Source organism: Lissotriton vulgaris, chromosome 11 (genome assembly GCF_964263255.1).
Source record: "Lissotriton vulgaris chromosome 11, aLisVul1.2, whole genome shotgun sequence".
Taxonomy (NCBI): Eukaryota; Metazoa; Chordata; class Amphibia; order Caudata; family Salamandridae; genus Lissotriton; species Lissotriton vulgaris.
Window position 1 is genome coordinate 175,858,011 of NC_141699.1, and position 16,499 is coordinate 175,874,509.

Sequence of the window (16,499 nt, forward strand, 5' to 3'; positions counted from 1 at the left end):
TGTAGAGATTTTACGGAATGAAGGCTACCCTTTTGGAATACTGCCTTGATTTAATGGAACTGAAATGTGCCTGCTAGTGGAGGAAATGTGCCTGCTGGGGGAGTAGATTGTTTTCAGATATTCGTTTCCTCGGACATCAAGAGTTAAGTCTGACATCGAGGTTCAGCCCAGTCAGAGTAGTGATCGATCTCTTCTCTCTGAATTTCGAATGCACCTGTCGTGCTTTGTAGACTTTTCTGAGAATCCCACTTGATATAGTGTAGAACTACAAGATATTACATTTGAACTACAGTCACTGTACTCATTTCTTTTAAGAGTTACACATTCAGTGTACTAGCCTACCTTTCCAGTATTGGCCTACCTTTCCAGGAAAAGCATCTCTCTTCTAAAAAATGTATAGTTTCTGAAAAGAAACAGTACTTTGTAGCAGAGCACTTTTTAATGTACAGTCAACCGTCTGTCTTCCTCCAATACAGCAAGTGTGTGCTGGCTGTAGGGGTGCCAAGTGAAAAAAAAAACGAAAGAGAAAGCAGGGTAACCTGACCCAGGAGGGGGGAGGAGGGAGGAGAAATGCGTCTCGGCCGGAGCAGGGGGCGGAGCAGGGAGAGCGGGCTTTGAAATGTAATTCACACGGCCGGCCGGTCGTGAAACTGAAAGCATGGCCGGCCGGCCGTGAAAGCCTTTGATGCGGCAGGGGAAATGCGAGACGGCGGGAAGGGGAGGGGGCGGAGCGGGTAAACCAAGACGGACGTGCACGCGCTTTTAAGCTCAATGCGCATGCGCATTGAGCTTAAAAGTCACGGGCACTGCAAGGAATCGCCACGATTCCTTGCAAGTTGGGGAAAGAGTGGATAAGTCCCAATACTCTCGCTTGCTCGATGCGCATGCGCATCGACAGGCGAGACCTAAAAAAGGAGAATGAATAAAAAAAGCATTAAATATCAGTTAAAGAAGAACCTGAGTAAAGTTAAAAAAGAACACGAGTTATTTTAGAAATACATTACACTTCATATTCATTATCGGTGAACCATTTCTTGCTTAGTATTCAAAGGATGCAGATGGAAAAGTCTAATAACAGGTGATTTAAGCGGATACATATTCTATCAAATAACGAAACAATGTAAGTGGGTCCAGGGAGCTATAACATGTGTTTTAGCCTTAAAAGCCAGGCCCAGCCCAAATATTTTGCCAGACTTACAACAAAGAGTTCGGAGGTGTTGGTCTTTAGCGCCCAAATGGCTTCCGCAGATGTTTTAAATGGTAAACTTTGAAACAGAGGTTTTAACCATTTCTTTCGGGGTGCAGCGTATCTAGGACAAGCAAAAAGAAAATGTCCCTCTGATTCATTATGACCTGGGCAACATTTACAGTCGGTTGATGACCCTGTGGACCATTTGTATGAAAAAGAGTTCAGAGGCAAAGACCCCACTCTAAACTGGTGATACAGTTTTTTGTCTAGCGGTCTGGTTATTACATCCCAATAGGGCTCTCGCAATAGGTCAAGTTTAAATATTAGAAACCTGCCTGTAAGACTGTTATTGCTAGAGAGTGCAACTCTTTTTAGACGGATCGAGGCCCAGTACAGGGATTTAAACTCGTGTTTGGAGGGGAAAACATTAGATTGGGGGGATGACCAAAGATGTTCTAAGCCCATATCAGTGAGGATGGTTTTTACAGCAGAGAACCATGGAATTTTCCCGGATCCGGTGATAGACCTGACTTCAGCCAATTCTTGTGCAAAAAGAAACAGATCTGGAGACGTCCATATACGTCTCCACTTGGCCACCAGCCTAAATCTAGCCATCTCGTTGATCGGAGGGCACCCTAGATCCAAACAGAGGGGAATAGAGGGGGTAGACTGTGGAAGACCTACTAAGTTACGAAAGAACTTACATTGGGTTTTGAATAAGTTAAGCAGGTCCATATAGCCCCAAAGATCAGCGCCATAAAGAATGGCGGTGGAGATTTTAGCGTCATAGATCCTGAGGGCAGGGAGAACCCGCTTGGTGGTCGATTCTTTTTGCTCTTTTATGAGACAGCCAGTCAACCTTGCGAATTTGAGATGTTGGATGTTTGTTTGGTCTTTCCATCTCAAACGGCTGTCAAGGGTAACCCCCAGATAGGTCATGGTATCAACTTGCTCGAGGTTAACTCCATTCAACCTCACGGAGCTCCGAACTGGGTGATTTTTAGTGAAAACCATAAACTTCGTTTTCCCCACATTTACCGCCAGGTTGTTAATAGCACAGTACTCCTCGAAGCGGTCCAAAGCCCGCTGGAGTCCGCTACGTGTTCTTGAGAGGAGTAATGTGTCGTCGGCGAAGATGAGAAGGGGGAATCTCATCCCAGCCAACATTGGGGCGTCAGTGGGGGTATCCATGAAGAATTTAACAACTTGGTCAATAAAGAGGAGGAAGAGAGTTGGGGCCAGGACACACCCCAGACGGACACCTCGAGTTACGGGAAATGTTTCCGTCACTTGTCCCTGGCCACCCCACCTTACCCTCGCGTAGTTATCCTCATGGAGTCTAATAATGAGGTCTAGTAGTTCTGGTGGGCATCCTAAGTTTTCCAGCACACCCCACAATTTGTCCCTTGGTACCAGATCGAAGGCGGACTTCAGATCAATGAATGCAGCAAAGATGGTACCGCCGCCGAGCCAGACCACCTTCCAATAGATCAGGCAGAGTCTAAACACCTGATCTATGGTGCTTATTCCCGATCTGAAGCCCGCCTGCATGGGAGATAGAATGCCCTCTATTTCGATCCAGCCCTGGACCCGTCCCAAGACCATACGTGCTATGATTTTTTGTATAGAATCGATCAAACTGATGGGGCGGTAATTCCCTGGTATGGACTTGTCGCCCTTTTTATAAATCGGGATTATCTCAGCTCCCTTCCACGATTTCGGGACCGTGGCTCCGTGGGCTAGGGAGTTTGCTATCATGGTGATATACGGGAGCCACAGGGCGGGGTTGGATTTGAATAGATCCGCCGGTATCAAATCCATACCAGGGGCTTTCCCTCGTAGGGTCAGGGCCAGGGCCAGCTCGGCCTCAGCAACTGAGAAGATTAATTTTTCCCCGTGAGGACTCAACGGGGGTATCCTGCCCGAGGGATTTATAGCTTTGGGGTCATCGGCTCTGAATTGGGCAGAGTAGAATAATACCCATTCATCAAGGGGCACATTGTTAGCCGGGGTGGAGGAATCCGGGTTATTCCCCCATTTAACTAAATCCCAAAACTTTTTTGGGTTGTTTGAGGTGGACGCTTCCAGAAGATCGGACCAGAACCTATCTTCCCACTCCCGTTTAGATTCTCGGAGGGTTTTCCTGTAATGGAGCCTGGCCGCCTTAACTGCGACCATGTCCCGTGATTTAATAGATGAGATGAGAGCCGAATGTGCCTCCCTGCATTTTTTATTGCACCATTTCTGTGGCAAGGGATTAGTTTTAGTAGAAGCACTTCGGCACGGGAGGGAAAGTAGGGATTTTAACTGGTCGAAGCATCTAGTATGAAGATTCATAACATTGTTAGCCAAACCCGAGTTTGCCCCCATCAGATCAATTTTCAACATCTCATTATAGACGTTATTGGCCACTGAATTAACATTGTCCCATAAAAATTTGTCCTCCATGACCCGGGACCATTTCAGTCTCCTCCTATCGTTGGTTAGTAGAACATCCCCTGTATGAGTGGTGGTAGACTCCTCTTGTCTCTTTAAGCCTGGCAGTTTCAGAGATAAAGACAGCGGGTTGTGGTCGCTTTCCGGGCGCTCTAATACTGCCATGTCAATTAATAACAGCCAATGTTCCATGTTTAGCAAGATATAGTCAATGCGGCTCTGCCTCTGCCCACTGTCAAAGGTACAATTGGCCTCTTTGTCCGAGATTGAGCGGCCATTACATGCACAAAATCCCCTATTTAGGCAAAATGCCATCCAGGACACTGCCGCCTCTGTGGCTTTTACCCTCTTAACCACTTTTAGATCGGGAATGTCCCAAGCAGAGTCCTCAGCCATGCTCCAACTGTCCCCCATGTCGAACAATGGCTCTATGGTGCAGTTTAGATCTCCAGCTAGGATAGTGACATTCCCACTGCCCATTTCAGAGATGTTATAGTCGATGATGCTCAACAGTGGCGTACTTCAACCACCGGGCAGGCCTCTAGCGTAAATGTTAAAAATGTGCACATCTCGTTGGTTGGCTTTGCTTAGTTTAATTTGGATGAGGTCCGGATGCTGGACAGAGAGCTCAGTTGGGTGGAGACCCAGTAACTGTTTCACCCAAATCGTCAGACCACCTGAGGCACGCCCTTTGCCCCCTTTAATCGCAGGTTTAAAAAAGTTAATGAAACCCAGCTTGTAGACTGGCTCAGTTGCCCAGGTTTCTTGCAGCAAGATGATGTCGTAGTTGTCCACAAAGTTTAACCAGTCAGTAGATGCGAGGCGGGCCTTAATTCCTGCTATGTTCCAGGACACGATTTTCAGGTTGTCATTCAATTTGGCCAAAGGGGGAGGTTGCAAAGATGAAGGCAGCGTAACTGCCTGTGGATACCCTCTATCATTTTTAATCTCAATGAGCTTGACATGGTCTATAGGAACTATAGGATCATCATTAGTCAAGGTCTCTTGGGTATCTCTATCGAGTGGTAGACTGGGTGGCCTAGACTCTGGGCCTCCACCCACAGCTGCTTAATTACTGAGTGGATATGGGCTCGCCATGCTATGCCCAATAAACTCATGGACTACTGTTTCAACAGGGGAAGGCTCACTGGGTGAGCCGTGAAGTCAATCGATGGCCTCAAGGTCAGAAAGGGGGCCAAAATGATTAAAAAGGAAAGGGCGCTGGCGGTCGAGAGGGGTTAGTGCCAAGGGGTGTCTTATGGCTGGAGCCTGACGAAATAAGGGGTAGGGTTGGGGGGGGGGGGGGGGGGGGTATTTGCCTGTGTGGGTAGAAATATGATAGGGCTAAGGTTTGTACGTCCCCCTGCCTTGCAAACCTAGGTTCTCTTCGGATGGCATCTACCACCCATGCATCTTTGAACGAGATTAAAATGCAATCTCCCTCCAGGTCTTTGGTCCCATGACCCACCCAATCCACTCTTCTCACAAATAGTATCTCCGTAGGAGAGGAGGGAGGTAAGGGGCGGTTTTTATTTAGCCAAAAGATGACTTTATTACGAAGGTCCCCAAATGACTCCTTACTGCCTGGTTTTAACGGGGCTACGGGGCTACACCTGTCAGGACTATAGTATGTTGAGCTGCTTCGAGTGGAAGATCAACACGAGGGGTAGTTAATCTTTTACGTCTCCCCTCCCTGTGGTTATTGGTGATAGTGCGATGGTCTCTATGTGTACTGGGGGGGACATGATTTGTAATAGGTTGTGGGGGAGGTCCCATACTTTGATGCCCACCAGTATTTTGCTTGTCCATAGGTTTAGACTTGGGTGCCTGTGTGGTGGTGCTAGTGGCTGGTTTGGAAGATGTGATTTTTAGCTTTTCCCCCCCTTTAGGCGTGATGGTGATTGGCCCTGAGGTTTTGTTGGGTGGTGGTTTACTCCTTGCCATGTTATTACTAACCGGGGCCTTGGTGGCTATTTGTGTTTTGCTGGCACCCGTATGGTTAGTGCCAAGTAAGATTTGTAACATAGCATGGTTTGAATTAGTTGTAACCTCCATGCTATCAATTTTTGAGGTCATGAGCCTTGTCCGCTCCAAAACAGGTAGTAATAAAGTTTTAAACATGGCCTCCATTTTTACTAACAAAACTTCGTCGCTATTAAAGCACATGGGGCAAGTGCTAGAGGAACCCAAAGACGTGAGGGAAGGGCATAGCATATTGGCAAATACAGAAGGGTTTAGAGTGTCTGGAGGAAGCTCAGACCCCTGACTCCATTCGTCTTGGGCAACATTTGTTTTAGGGATTTTCCGGTCTCTCTCCCCCGACAATCTGGAAACCAACTTTCTCTTTTTAACATTAGGACCAGGATTGGGTGCGGGGTGGTTTGTGATTTCGGCTGGATTAGAGTTATTAAGGGGAAGGTATCCAGAGAGCTGGCTAGGATCGAGCCCCCCACAGTTCTGGGAATCATCCCCCTGACTGCATTGAGAGGCATCTATACTGTACCCTTCTTCCTTCGGGGTAGGGGCTGTTGGACTCACCCCTACGCTTTCTAGATGGATGATAGCGCCTGTGGGGGAAGTATGGACACAGTTGTAGGCAGCATGTGGTGCAGGGGGTGCAGGGGAGGTAGAATTAGCTAGGACCCCCAGTGTGGATCGCTTGCCACTAATAAGGTCTATTGAGAGTCTTTTCTCGACCATGGCAATTTCCTTCTCCAGGATCCCGGTAGCCCGTGAGATAAAAGCATCAAGGGGGCCAGATACGACTCCCTTGGTGGTGTGGATTTGCACGGATCGTTCTTTGCCTGACCGTAGCGGCATTGCGAATGGCACAGATGAGAGGATCTCACAGAAGTTTTAGGCTGTCTTTGCAACACCAAAGGGCAGGAGATGTAAACGCAAAGCCCGCCGCCTACCTTGAGGCCCTCCGCTCGGCCAGGGGGGGTGGGCCTAGGTCGGACTCTGCCGTACTCGAACGGCCTCAAACGGCCCGCTCTTTGCCCGGTCTTCGCCCCGGTCGCTCCCACGCGCTCCCGCGCAGCGGGTTCTCCACCCTGTGTAAGTAGGGGAGGGCAGGGGGCGGTGCCGGCAGGGAGAGCGGCCACAGGTGATGCACGCAGGGACTCCTGGTCACTGGAGTCCCTGCTAGGCTGCTCGCAGCCCCGCCGGCGTCCAAGGTCCGATGACGAAGATGAAGACAGGCTCCCCCTCTCTTCCCACACAGAGAGAGTCACGCTACGCAGTGGGACCCGCGCAGCGGGTCCGGCAAGGGGTTGATTGGCAGGACACACAAAGGGCACACGAAGCTCCAAACGCCGGTGAGTTCAGTGGAAGAATCCCACTAGGCAAGGGAGACGCTGACTTTTAATATCCACTTGTCAGGGGCGGTGCCGGCAGGGAGAGCGGCCACAGGTGATGCACGCAGGGACTCCTGGTCACTGGAGTCCCTGCTAGGCAGCTCGCAGCCCCGCCGGCGTCCAAGGTCCGATGACGAAGATGAAGACAGGCTCCCCCTCTCTTCCCGCACAGAGAGAGTCACGCTACGCAGCAGGACCCGCGCAGCGGGTCCGGCAAGGCGTTGATTGGCAGGACACACAAAGGGCACACGAAGCTCCAAACGCCGGTGAGTTCAGTGGAAGAATCCCACTAGGCAAGGGAGACGCTGACTTTTAACATCCACTTGTCAGGGGCGGTGCCGGCAGGGAGAGCAGCCACAGGTGATGCACGCAGGGACTCCTGGTCACTGGAGTCCCTGCTAGGCAGCTCGCAGCCCCGCCGGCGTCCAAGGTCCGATGACGAAGATGAAGACAGGCTCCTCCTCTCTTCCCGCACAGAGAGAGTCACGCTACGCAGCGGGACCCGCGCAGCGGGTCCGGCAAGGCGTTGATTGGCAGGACACACAAAGGGCACACGAAGCTCCAAACGCCGGTGAGTTCAGTGGAAGAATCCCACTAGGCAAGGGAGACGCTGACTTTTAATATCCACTTGTCAGGGGCGGTGCCGGCAGGGAGAGTGGCCACAGGTGATGCACGCAGGGACTCCTGGTCACTCGAGTCCCTGCTAGGCAGCTCGCAGCCCCGCCGGCATCCAAGGTCCGATGACGAAGATGAAGACAGGCTCCCCCTCTCTTCCCGCACAGAGAGAGTCACGCTACGCAGCGGGACCCGCGCAGCGGGTCTGGCAAGGCGTTGATTGGCAGGACACACAAAGGGCACACGAAGCTCCAAACGCCGGTGAGTTCAGTGGAAGAATCTGATATATTAGATATTGCTAGTAGCTTACATAGTTATTTTCTTTAGTATTTGTAGGTTACATCAGTATCCTCTTGCACATACGTCAAAACAGACTATTCTATTTAGCCAATAAAAATGTAATACATCACACTAAGATTAATATTTTCGAGGTAACTACTATCAAAATGCAAATTAAATCCCAGGTTTTCAAGTCTAGGTAAGATTAAATAGGTTTTCAAAAAGTAAACTAAAATTAATTTCCATTACGTAAAAACTAATTTTGCAATTGGAAAGTTTAATGAACAGAACACATATTGCATGTCCAACAACTTACTCTTTGCGGAATCCAGTTTGGCCCTCCTTACAAGACACAATAACAAAGGCAGCACCGGGAAAATTTACATCCATACTGACTTTAGAATCAGAAATTGGAAATTCTTCAGATGGAAACTGTTCTGGAGCATTCTATATAAAAAGGGAAATAATGACAAACAGCTAATTGTAGTAATGAAGCAATTTCATTATGAAATAAGGATAGGCGTTACAAAAAAAGCGTTCTCACCTGTAGAAACATAGTCAACAGTTCTAAAAAAGTTAAAAAGCAAATTCAGGCTAATACCCTATAGCCTGTTTTAATTCACTTATGAGAGTTCAAATTCTAAACTCTCTTCCACACAAGACATACAAAATAGTGTACCATAATGTTTAGTACTCAGAAAATGTGCCTTGAAATTATAGTTACCAATGCAACCTCTAAAAATATCATCCAACACCTGGTACAAGAATGTTTCCCAATGCGGTACCAAGACATACAGAAGGAAGGTAAACGAAAGTTGTGTAAACATATAAAGAGAATAACTGTCCTTAACTTAGGGCACAAGTCGGGGGTACACGCAAGTACACAGCGTCCCCCCACTATTTTCACAGGGTGGACGCCGTCCTTCTGCCTAGAAGTTGGGCCACACAGAAATATGCTGACACCGGGACATGTTCAGCAGCACGTGGTCTGCTTTCAATTCCCAGCAGCAACGAGGGAGCTTTTTTTCACCTCCAGCAAGTTAAGGGGCCATCAGGCCTCCTTTTGTTTGAATATCCTGACTGGAGGCGGCCAGCGAACCTTCCACTTAAATATAAATGCACTGGAGGTGAAACAAAGGCACACAGCTTGTTATATCTTCACAGGTATTTGAGAGGCATGCTTTTACCTTTGTTCAGTACTTGTAATATAAGAGATGCATGCACTGTAAGAATGTCAGATGTGTTGGTCCGTCTCAGTATTTACACAAATAACAATTTCAGTATCACTACTTTATTTCTTTCATATAGCTATGCAACCCTATGCAGGGTGTCAGAGCTCTTTACATAACATACACATTATACATTGACAATAAATCATGTACATGTCTAAATAACGTACAAGATGAGTTACATGAAACAGGGTTACAAGGTGTAGGAGTCACATGGCCTCCATAGCTCACTGGGCTAAATTACTAGGATTACAATGTATGAACTTCAGGAAATAAAAGGATTTCCATGTTAAAAGCAGTAACCAACTTTACGATCTACATAAAATAAAAATCTGTCATCTGCATGTTACGTGATGTGCTTTGCAGGAGACATATTAACTTTATACTACTTTGATTCAAATCTGTGACTTCACGAAACACAGATCTCTCCAACAAATGCGACAAAATTCCAGAGTTATCATTTCATGAGATTTACTGGGCACCTTTACAGCAGATGCCTTAACCCAATCAAATATTTTAAAATGTAGACTTTGCAACCAATTAAGCATTACAGATCTACTGCTATGCTTCTCCTTGTTGCCAATTTCATTGTGGCAGGGCTTAAAAAACATAAATGTATGAGTTGAGGCCCAGATTTTGAATCGGGATTGCGCCACTTTTTTGGCACAACCCAACGCCAAATCTCATTTGTTAAATCTCATGATGCGCTTAAATGTACACATGGTATACCTGATAATCATGTGTGTGAGGGTCTTCATATCTGATGTCACTTCTTGATATGTCACTTCCAGTGAGGTCATTTCCTGTGATGTCACGTGTCGTGACATCATGCGCTGTGATGGCACGTGTCATGATTTCACTTGCATACTGCCTAACCTGGTTAGTCGCCAACTTCTTGTTTTATGGCTTGGGGTCTGCCTTAACTGTTAAATAATGTTATGTCAATTGCTCCACATTTACATTCCTCTGACACCTTCCACTTTAACAAAAGCTTCCATAATCAAACCACAACTTAAAGACCAGATCATGGACTTTAGAAGAACTATGAAACTTTATCAACAAAATACTCTCAGGGGCTTTAATTTACAATGTGGAAACATATGTGGAAAGGAAGATATGTGGAAAGAACAATACCCTCAAAATAAATATATTAAAACAAACATGCTACTCTAAGTGTGCAAATTTCCAATACATTTTATGGGCAACATACATGATTTAATTCAAGCCCAGGAAAAAAAAACACTCACTACATCTCACTTGTCTGATCTCCAGTCCTACCCTTCGAAATCAAAGACACAAACGTTTATAAGAGGAATGCTTGCAGACAGTGTAAACCACTGGGAATCAATCACTCTGTGTAGCATTGCAACAAATAATGTTTCACTCACTGTGCCACTCGAGACAGAGAGCAGCCTTATGCCAATCAGTACTAACTGCACTTTGCATGGGAATAAACCACAGCGAACTGCCATGTGAGGCCTCATCCAGAAGAGCAAGTTACAGATCTTCTGTAACACTCTTTCTGGTGGACACTCGAGCTAAATATTTTTCACCTTAAGGCTATGCAACAGGAGCTAGGCTGGATCTGAAGAACTTTACAGCTTTGCTTTGGTGTGCAGGTAGGTAGTGTTGTGAGGCTGCGCACATATATGCTCCAACCCGGTATGCTTACGTCAGTATGGATAAGTTACTTACCTGTAATCCTAGTTCTCTTCCAGGGGTATCCTCATCAAAGTCATAAGCACTGAATATTCCCACCCACGTTCGGGGACCCCGGAAATAATATAAAATTATATATGTAAATCACATATAAATAGCTCCACATATATGTATGCACATATGTCATTTTTTCTCACACCAATGCAGCCCCAAAACAGAGGCTAAACAATGTAAATACTCATACATACACTGCAATTAGCAAGGAAACAAAAACACATTAGGTCAAATAGCCCTTGAACTTTGTGTTTTAATGAGCAAAACACTCATAAATCCTGAAAATTGCTAATAAATATACATTGTTAGCCACAGGCTGCATTGAACAGCAATAGCATAGAAAATGAAACCATTTTCAACAAAAACTGGCACTGTGCCTTTAAGGCAGCCATGACCCCTGGCTTCCCATCATGCCTCAGGGGTGACAGTTAGGTCAGTTGTTCTTTGCATAACCCTGAAGTCAGGGCTCAACCACAAGTCATAGAACAGACAAAAATCTCATTTACCTGGGGAGGCGGGTGGGTTGCTTATGACTTTGATGCGGATACCCCTGGAAGAGACTTAGGATTACAGGTAAGCAACGTATCCTTCTCTTCCAGGGGATCCTCATCAATAGTCATAAGCACTGAATAGAATAGCAAGCCCAAACACCACCTGCAGGTAAATGAGACATACATAACCCAACCAAAACATTTGTAGCAGCCAAGTACTCAGCTGCTAAACAGATTCCACAGGGAGGCCTGGCCTACCTGGGTATCTGCTCTAGTGTCAGAATCAAAACAGTAATGTCTGGTAAATGTATGGACGGACTTCCAGGTTGCCGCCTTACAGATCTCAGATATGGGCACATTCTGGAGAAAAGCTACTGTCACAGCTCTACTCCTGGTGGAATGCGCTCTGGAAGAAAACCTGAGAGTTTTCTGCGCCAACTGGTAAGCAAACTTGATACACGAAACGATCCATCTCGAAATAGACCGTTTCGAGGCTGCATGACCTGTTCTGATCGATCAATAGTTAACCAACAGTTGATCAGAAAGATGTATAGCCATGGACCTATCCAGATAGAATTTAAAAACCCTTTTCAGGTCCAAAGAGGGCAAAGCCCTCTCAGCTGGAGAAGAGGGATTGGGAAAGAAAGTGGGCAGAGAAATGGTCTGATTGACATGGAAGTCTGACACCACGTTAGGAAGAAAAGACGGATGTGTCATTAGTACCACTCTATTCAAATGAAATACAGTATAGGGTTCCTTTGAACAGAGTGCTTGGATCTCGCTCACCCTACAAGCTGACGTGATTGCTACCAAAAAAGCCGCTTTCCAGGAAAGGTGTTGCAAGGTAGCTTTATGAATGGGTTCAAAAGGCGGACCCATTAACTTAGTTAGCACCAGGTTCAGCTCCCAGGGAGGAGAAGGCTGACGCACTGGAGGGTACACTTTTTTCAACCCTTGCAGGAAGTCCATTACGGCTGGTAACTGGAAAAAAGAAGGTTGTGACGGTGTCCGCCTAAACGCCGTTATAGCGGCTAGATGCACCTTAATATAATTAAACTTTAAACCTGCTTTTGCCAGATATAACAAATAAGGAAGAACAACTTCTTCCTGACCCTTAATAGGATGATGACCATTTTGCATGCGCTTCCATTTACAGGCATAAGAATGTCTCGTGGAAGGTCGTCTCGCTTCCTTCAGGATGGACATGCAGTCCTGTTGCAAACCTAGATGGCCATATTGTATGACCTCAGGAGCCATGCTGTCAAGCTCAGTGACGGAAGGTTGGGATGATGAATCCTCGCGTTCATTTTGGATAACAGGTCCGGCCTGCATGGCAGTCTCTTGTGAGAAGCCACTGATAGATGAAGCAGGTCCGTGTACCACCATTGTCTCGGCCAGTCGGGTGCAATGAGGATCATTGTTGTGCACAAGTGTGTCAGCTTGCTCAGCACCTTCGGGATCAGTGGAAGTGGTGGTAAGGTGTACACAAATTCCCCTGACCAGTCTATCAAAAAGGTATTCCCTCTTGTTCCTGGATGGTAAAACTGCGAGGCAAAGTCTTGGCATTTGGTGTTTTCGTTGTCCGCGAACAGATCTAAGGAGGGACGACCCCAAGACTGGAAGATTCCTTCGAGCACCTCGTCGTTTAGAACCCAGTCCTCTCTGTCTTTGAAATACCGACTCAGCGCGCCCGCCCTCACATTCTGTTCTCCTGGGAGGTGGATCTCCGCGACCGACAATTTGCGAGCCAGAAGCCAATGCTAGATGCGCTGGGCCTCCATTGACTGAGTCCATGAGCGCGTTCCCCCCCTGCTTGTTTAAATAGTAAATTGTGGTGGTGTTGTCCGTTTGTACTAGCATTGATGTTTCCTGAAGCGAGGGGTGGAACGCTTTGAGAGCCAGGTGGACTGCTCTCAACTCCAGCATGTTGATGTGATACGTACTTTCTTTGGGAGACCACAAACCTTGCACTTGGAGGTGATCCATGTGTGCCCCCCAGCCTTGAAGAGAAGCATCGGTGATCAAGGTCTGAGCAGGAGGAGGTTGATGGAACAGAATTCCCACCTGCATGTTCTGTTTCTTTGTCCACCATGGAATGGAAGCTCGAGCTGTTTCTGACAGAGTAATCCAATCGTCCCAGCGAGCTGACTGTTGGTCCCACTTGTCCTCCAGATCCTGTTGAAGAAGACGCATCCGCAGCCTGGCATTCGGGACTAGAAAGATGCATGAAGCCATCGATCCTAGCAGGGAGGCAATCTTTTACACTTTCTGAAACTTGTGTCGAAGTACCAGCTGACACTTTTGGGTAAGAGAACACTGTCTCTCCTCCGAAGGAAACACTTTTCCTACCTCGGAGTCTAGAAGAGCTCCTAGGAAGTGAATCATCTGGGTGGGCCGCGAGACTGATTTTCTGAAATTGACATGTAAACCCAATCGGTGACAGAGCTGGATGCAGGTTTGGAATTGATTCCTTACAGCGCCTGGGGAAGGACCTTTCAGTAGCCAGTCGTCCAGATACCGGTACACAAAGATTCCCCTTCAGCGTAGAGCAGCCGCTACTACTGCAACACACTTCGTGAATACCGGGGAGCGGACTTCAACCCGAAAGGCAGGACCTTGAATTGGTAATGAGAGGTCCCCACCTGGAACCGCAGGAATCTTCTGTGTTTGAGGTGCACCGGGACAAGGAAGTAGGCATCTTGGAGGTCCATTGAACGCATCCAATCTCCCTTCCTGAGATCCGGATATATTTGGTGAAGGGCCAACATGCGGAACTTTTCTTTTTTGATGTGCAGGTTGAGCGGTCTCAAGTCCAGAATGGGCCTGAATTCTGCCCCTCTGCGTCTGGAGTTAGACCTTTTGCGACTTCTGGAAGCACGTCCGTCCGATACTCTTTTCCTCTTGGCCGGAGGACTCCTATGCCCTGAGGAATGTTCCACCTCCGCAGCTGAAGCCGATCTTGGGGACCTCTGCTGTGATGTGAAGGCATGAGCCTGATCCGAGGGCTGACTAGCTGTTTCCTGAGCAGTCTGTCCCGAAGGTGACCTCCCCTGAGATCTTGGAGGAGAGACTTGCCTCGAAGATATATCTTTTGATGTCGCCCCATGCTGCTGCGACAACGACCCTCTCGACGTTGAATGCCGTTGACCAGGCGTCGACAGAGGCTGCTTCGACGTCGAACGTCGATGCTGTGACGTCAACGGGGATCTCCTCAACGTCGACCGTTGATGGTGTGATGGCAACGGAGGATGCCTCGACGTCGAGTGTCGCTGGCCAGACGCCGACGGAGGGTGCCTCGACGTCGAACGCCGATGACCGGGCATCGACAGAGTGCCTCGCCGTCGAACGCCGATGACCAGGCGACGACGAACGCCAATGACTAGGCGTCGACGGAGGATGCCTCGACGTCGAACGCCGATGACTAGGTGTCGACGGAGGGTGCCTCGACGATGAACGCCGATGACCTGGCGTCGACGGAGGAAGCCGCGACGTCGAAGATTGGTGAGGATGCTTCGACGCCGGCTGTATCGACGTTGAGCTCCTATGCTCCAAGGGAGACCTTTCTCTCGACGCTGCACGCCCCCGTAGACTGCAGTGGAGGTACCTTACTTCTTGACGCTTAAGTCTTCATCGTCTTCGTCGACGGCCTCTTTGCCGCCGATTCTGACGCTGAAGGAGAGCAAGTCGGGTCTTCTCTCGACGTCGACCGCGACCTGAGATTCTTCTGCCTCTTAGGAGACCTCCCTCTCTGAGAGAGACCATAAATACGAATTCTCTCCCTATCCTTGAGAGTTCTCTTTGATAAATTTTTGCAGTGCTCACAAGAACTCGCAGAATGAGAATCAGGGAGGCAGAGGATACACACAGGATCTGTGTCAATCTTGGCCTTCTTCGTCCCACAGGAAGGGCAGTTGTCAAAGAGAGAAGGCATTTTTGACAGAAAAATTCCTTTTTTCAGATGCAAAAAAGGTAGCAGCAACACTCTATGCCCAAAAGACGTCGAGTGAAAGTAAAAATTGTAGAAATTCTCTAGTATTTTTTGACAGAAAGTCAAAAAGAAAGGGAGTTGTTGAACCAGGGTCCTGACTGAAGAAGCCGGAAAGAACAAATGACCTAACTGTCACCCCTGAGGCATGATGGGAAGCCAGGGGTCATGGCTGCCTTAAAGGCACGGTGCCAGTTTTTGTTGAAAATGGTTACATTTTCTATGCTATTGCTGTTCAATGCAGCCTGTGGCTAACAATGTATATTTATTAGCAATTTTCAGGATTTGTGAGTGTTTTGCTCATTTAAACACAAAGTTCAAGGGCTATTTAACCAAATGTGTTTTTTGTTTCCTTGCTAATTACAGTGTATGTATGAGTATTTTCATTGTTTAGCCCCTGTTTTGGGGCTGCATTGGTGTGAGAAAAAATGATATATGTGCATACATATATGTGGAGCTATTTATATGCGATTTACATATATAATTTTATATTATTTCCGGGGTCCCCGCACGTGGGCGGGAATATTCAGTGCTTATGACTATTGATGAGGATCCCTGGAAGAGAACTTGCTTCTGCACCCTCAAAGGCAGAGCATATCACAATTGTTCTGATTCCTAACTTAGTACCTTTTCAGAGTTTGAAAAAGGCCCTCCATGATGTATGGGTACATTGCCCAGAGTGGAATCGTGCAATAACAATGATTGGTATGTTTATAGTGTATGTTATGTGTGGGACCTGGCCTTTGTTGTGAATAAAACTCTAATAAAAAGTTTCACAATAAAAAGGAGACCATTCCGGGGGGCGTGGCTAGCAGCCGATGATGGCGGCAGCAACCTAGAGAGGCTCCCGTAGCGAGGCGGCTTCCCGCAACAATCCGCATGCCTATCCGTTCACTTCTCGTCCCAGAAGGGGTGTCCTGGGTGCAGTAACCGAACGGCGTTCGCTGAAGAAAACTGGGAGCTTTCAAGCCCAGGGAAGAGGAGGAAAGACCTACTTTGTCCTCCGCCGAAGTGCGGCCTGGTGACACAAGTGCAGCCACGGTGGTCTGGCCGGGCTCCATCCGGGCGGAAGTGGACCCTCCTCGGCGCGGCCGACAGGAAGTGCCCGCAGAAGACATAGTCCGACACCAACGAACCTCCGGACCGGCGGGTCCCCTCTGACCACTCAACTTCCAACTTTAATTGTCCGGCAGCGAGGCGGGGCAG

General features: G+C 47.7%; 1 protein-coding gene across 1 annotated transcript in view; it reads right to left on the minus strand.

Moving 5' to 3' along the window:
- HECTD4 (HECT domain E3 ubiquitin protein ligase 4) overlaps positions 1–16,499 on the minus strand; it is a 2,691,195-nt gene that overhangs the window by 867,763 nt on the left and 1,806,933 nt on the right. The window contains exon 61 of the mRNA XM_086943079.1: positions 8,192–8,322. Coding sequence (XP_086799205.1) covers positions 8,192–8,322 — 131 coding nt within the window. The remainder of the gene's footprint in view (positions 1–8,191; positions 8,323–16,499) is intronic.